General features: G+C 52.9%; 1 protein-coding gene across 1 annotated transcript; it reads left to right on the top strand.

The window, feature by feature from the left end:
* Positions 1 to 743: 743 nt before the first annotated feature.
* Positions 744 to 4,486, top strand: LOC112668457 (probable G-protein coupled receptor 173). The gene is given in 3 exon segments (XM_025460834.3): positions 744 to 1,135; positions 1,362 to 2,271; positions 2,274 to 4,486. Coding segments are annotated over 2 exon segments (1,113 nt in total). The 5' UTR covers positions 744 to 1,135; positions 1,362 to 1,550; the 3' UTR covers positions 2,666 to 4,486.
* The last annotated feature ends 498 nt before the right edge of the window (positions 4,487 to 4,984 follow it).

Raw genomic sequence — 4,984 nt, 5'->3', positions numbered from 1 at the left:
TCTAGAATTTTAATGGTTCCTGTCTCATATTTAGGTCTTTCACTCATTTGGAATTTATTCTTGTGTATAGTGTAAGAAAGTGGTCCAGTTTCATTCTTATACATGTTACTGTTCAGTTTTCCTAACACCATTTGTTGAAGAGACTCTTTTTTCCATTCTATATTCTTTCTTGCTTTGTCAAAAATGAGTTGCCAATATAGTTGTGGGTACAATTCTCGGTTTTCTATTCTGTTCCATTGATCTATGTATCGTTTTTTGTGTGCCAAGGGCTTTCCTAACCATTTCTGGTAATTCTTGCTTTACCATTCTCTGCATAAAGTTTCTGAACTCCAAAACAGAGAGGAGATTGTCAAGCCTGTAAATTTTTTTTTAAAGTAGGCTCCATGCCAAGTGTGGAGCCCACTGTAGGGCTTGAACTCATGACCATGAGATTAAGACCTGAATTTAGATCAAGAGTCAGGCACTTCTGGCGTCCATCCCCTCCCCAACACCACCTCTGCTGCTGCCTCTGGCTGTAGACCTGCACCTTTTCCCCATCCCCATCAGGCCCAGGGAGCGGGGTGAGCCTGGATGAGAGCCCCCCAGCCTGGGGCTCTCCCAGGCCATGGCCAGAGTGCTCCCAGAGAGGAGCCTTGGCCCCTGAGCATCTGCTAGAGGCTTGGCAGAGGCCCCGCGGGGACCGTGTCTTTTGAGGACAAAAGGCGGCGGCCAGCAGGCAGACGGGGCGGGGGAGGGGAGACCGGCAGCCAGGCGGGCAGACGGGTGGCAGGGGCCAGCGCTGGCCCCCCTCCCAGCTTGGCGGTGGCATGAAGATGGGAGTGGGAGTGTGTAGTGGGGGAAGCACCTGCCTGGACCCTCACCTGCCAGCTAGCTGGGCACCCCAATGCTATGTGCTGCCCCCCTGGTGTTCCCCAACACCCCCAATCCTGCCTGGTGCACCCCTTCGGTGCCTGCTTCCCCTGATGTCTGCGTTTTAGACCCGCCGGCTGCTATATCCACGCAACAGAAGCAGGAGTGCCACTGGCCGCCAGATCACTGAGGGTCCCACAATGTAGCCTGGGCAGTGTTTTATCGTGGGTGAGACAGCCTGAACCCCCTCCCTGGATTCCAACACAGCTCTGCTGCGAGAACCCAGGTAGCACAGATTTGTGCTCACTCCCCATTGAGGATATTGCTGTGATTCTCAGCTAAAGGGAGGAAGCCACTGCTGGGAAAGTGAGAAAGCGAAAGAGAGCACGAGCAGGGAGGAGAGGGAGAAGCAGGCTCCCTGAGAGCAAGGAGCCTGATGCGGAGCTTGATCCCAGGACCCTGAAATCATGACCTGAGCTGAAGACAGATGCTTAACTGACTGAGTCACCCAGAATCTTTCTTGGTCTGACTCCCTGCTATGGTATGTGCCCACCAGCCAAGCAACTCTGCTGTTTCCACCTGTGCCTGAAGGAATTGGCTGGTGCAGCCGAGCAGGACAACTGATGGAGTCCCCCAGGGCCCATCGAATAATACTGGACTGGCTGATCCCATAGGGTTGGGAGCAGCACCCGCCCCTCAGTATGGCCAACACTACTGGAGAGCCCGAAGAGGTGAGTGGCGCACTGTCCCCACCATCGGCATCAGCTTACGTGAAGCTGGTGCTGCTGGGACTGATCATGTGCGTAAGCCTGGCAGGCAATGCCATCCTGTCCCTGCTGGTGCTCAAGGAGCGTGCCCTGCACAAAGCTCCTTATTACTTTCTACTGGACCTGTGCCTGGCTGACGGCATACGCTCTGCTGTCTGCTTCCCCTTTGTGCTGGCTTCTGTGCGCCACAGCTCCTCATGGACCTTCAGTGCGCTCAGCTGCAAGATTGTCGCCTTTATGGCCGTGCTCTTTTGCTTCCATGCGGCCTTCATGCTATTCTGCATCAGTGTCACCCGCTACATGGCCATCGCCCACCACCGCTTCTACGCTAAGCGCATGACACTCTGGACATGCGCAGCTGTCATCTGCATGGCCTGGACCCTGTCTGTGGCCATGGCCTTCCCACCCGTCTTTGATGTGGGCACCTACAAGTTTATCCGTGAGGAGGACCAGTGCATCTTTGAGCATCGCTACTTCAAGGCCAATGACACGCTGGGCTTCATGCTTATGTTGGCTGTGCTCATGGCAGCTACACATGCTGTCTATGGCAAGCTCCTCCTCTTCGAGTATCGTCACCGCAAGATGAAGCCAGTGCAGATGGTGCCAGCCATCAGCCAGAACTGGACATTCCATGGCCCTGGGGCCACCAGCCAGGCTGCTGGATCGCTGGCTTTGGCCGTGGGCCCATGCCACCAACCCTGCTGGGTATCAGGCAGAATGGGCACGCAGCCAGCCGACGGCTCCTGGGCATGGACGAGGTCAAGGGTGAAAAGCAGCTGGGCCGTATGTTCTACGCAATCACACTGCTCTTCTTGCTCCTCTGGTCACCATACATTGTGGCCTGCTACTGGCGAGTGTTTGTGAAAGCCTGTGCCGTGCCCCACCGTTACCTGGCAATCGCTGTTTGGATGAGTTTCGCCCAGGCTCCTGTCAACCCGATCGTCTGCTTCCTGCTCAACAAGGACCTCAAGAAGTGCCTGAGGACTCACGCCCCCTGCTGGGGCACAGGAGGTGCCCCGGCCCCCAGAGAACCCTACTGTGTCATGTGAAGCAAGCTGGTAGGCAGACAGGCAGGGAGAAGGTCATGGCTACCGTGATGGGGCCAGCAGTAAGGGAAGGGTGAGCCCCACACAGGAGCCTTTCTTTCTGAGCTCCAGCCCTAGCCCCTCGAACCACCTGGAATCTAGGCACCTTTGCCAACACCTCCCCAGGGTTGGAGCCTGGAGTGGGAGACTGGGAAAGAGGTGTTTCTAATTCTGTGGGGCCTGTCTTCCCCTGCCTCCTTCTCCACTTCTACGATCTCTCTCCTTTCTTCTCTCTCTTTCTCTCTCTCTCTCTCTCTCTCTCTTTCTTCCTCTTTCTCTCAGAAGTGACAATTCAGAAAAAGAAAACAAGACTGAAAATGCAGGGTTTTCTACTAACAGTTGAGAAGACAGGCTTTCTTGCTTTAATGTCTCTCCTTCTGACATTGTCCAGAAGGCAGAAATTTGTCCTGTAAAATAGACTTCCAGAGCTCTTATTGCCCCCTCTGCTCCCATGCACCCTCCCCTCCTGGGTCCTTTAGCAAGGCCTGGATGTTGGGGAGAAATTCATCTGCTTACAACAGGGACCAAAGGGGGTGCTGGGTCCCCAGGGAGCAGAGATGTTTAATTGCTATGTTGTGTGCAATGTTGTTTTAAGCTAACCCTGGTCCCAAGCCTGGTTTCTTCTCCCTTCCTACCATGTCCAGACCTCCTAAATGTTTCTTGAGCAGCTGTTCAAGAAGCCAGAAGCGGAGGGAGAAGGACCCCTAGGATGGGCCCAGGCTAGGACCTGGGATGTGAGCTGCACGCCTCAAGCTGAAGAGACCCAAGCTTGGCTGCATTCTTTCGAGCTGCCTCCTGGATCCCCAGCCCCCAACTCCTCTTCCTGAGGATGGAAATCCACTCCAGCCCCACTAAGGCTGATGTGGGTGCCATACAGGCAGGAGCATTTCTCCCAGGGAAGTGTAGGGAGAGAGCCAAACTCCCCAGAGTAACTGGATCCCAGTGCCTGGGGTCAGAGCAGAACTCAACCCCAGAATTGTCTCCTGGGTTCACACTATTCTATGGAAGATGAAAAGTTAGGGGGTGGCCTTGGTGTAACACATAGTGGTATAAGCTCCAAGGCACTGTGGACTTGATCCATTCCTATCTGACCTCTTTTTGTCCCCTTCAAGCCTCAGGGGCCTCAAGCCCCTCTCGGTAGCCCTTGGCCTCCTGGGCCCTCAGCGCACAACTTCCTTCCCCTGAGTAGCCTTCTCCCCCTTCCTCCCTCCACCCAAAGTGGAGCAGACTGCAGCCAGATTCTCCAGGTGGGAGAGCCCAAGCCTCCCTTCCAGGGCAGAGTCCACTCTGGGCTTACATCACTGCCAGTTCTTATGGACTGGTGAGCTAAGCTGGCATTCCTTTGCCTGGCCTTGCCCAGATTCTTTGTCCCCCTATCATTTCCTGGGGGAGTGGGAGATCTGTATTTATCTACGCCCTTTCCCTTCCTGATAGAAGCTGTTGTCCTAAGCTCCCTCCCTATCCCCAAGACAGCCCCAGAACTGGGGAAGCCTTGGCCCAAGAGGAATGGGGAGGGCACTCTAGGCAGGAGAGACGTTAATGAGCCTGGCTGTGGGGTGGCCCTGGAAAGGCAGGCCAGAGTGGCTGAGAGGCTGGGGTGAGGGTACCTGTTCTCTCAGTGATAGTGATGGGAGTGCCTTTCCCAGGGAGTGGGGTGGGGGGACCACAGGGGTGGGAGTAGATAGGGTACATTCTGGAGGGTTTTCCTCCATTTCTTTTTTCTAACTGCCTGGATTCACCATTGGATTTTGTAAATGGAAAACTGAAAAGAACAATGCTATATTGGATGTTTAAAAAAAAAAAAAAACAAGAGTCAGGCACTTAACTGACTGCACCCCCTAGGCACCCCCGAGTCTGTGGGTTTTAATGTGACAATTGAATTTTACCCTATCTCTGGGAAATGAAGAACAGCTTCTCATGCATTTCTTCAAGGGACTGAAATAAGTACTTTGAAAAATCTCATCTTTTAATTAGTTTTCCCATAATTCTGCTCGGCATTGGAAAATAGGGAGTGCTACTTAAAGCATTTAATAAAGATAAATACTCCAGTGATAAAAATGGAAACATCCACTTGAGAAACTGCCTTAATGCAGAAAAAAATGTCTATATTAGCACAATCTACTGCCTTCAAGAGTTGAAGCAAAGCTAATACTATTGGCTCTGTATATCAGTTCCACTCATGATGGCCAAGACCTGCCCAAGATACACAGTAATGTTTGCCTATGAAAGCACACCACTATATACAAAATTTCCTAATCACTATAGCATGGTGGTGTGAAGTTA

The sequence above is a fragment of the Canis lupus genome, chromosome X (genome assembly GCF_003254725.2).
Source record: "Canis lupus dingo isolate Sandy chromosome X, ASM325472v2, whole genome shotgun sequence".
Taxonomy (NCBI): Eukaryota; Metazoa; Chordata; class Mammalia; order Carnivora; family Canidae; genus Canis; species Canis lupus.
Note: the sequence above shows the minus strand (reverse complement) of the source record. Positions and strands in the feature narration are given on the sequence as shown.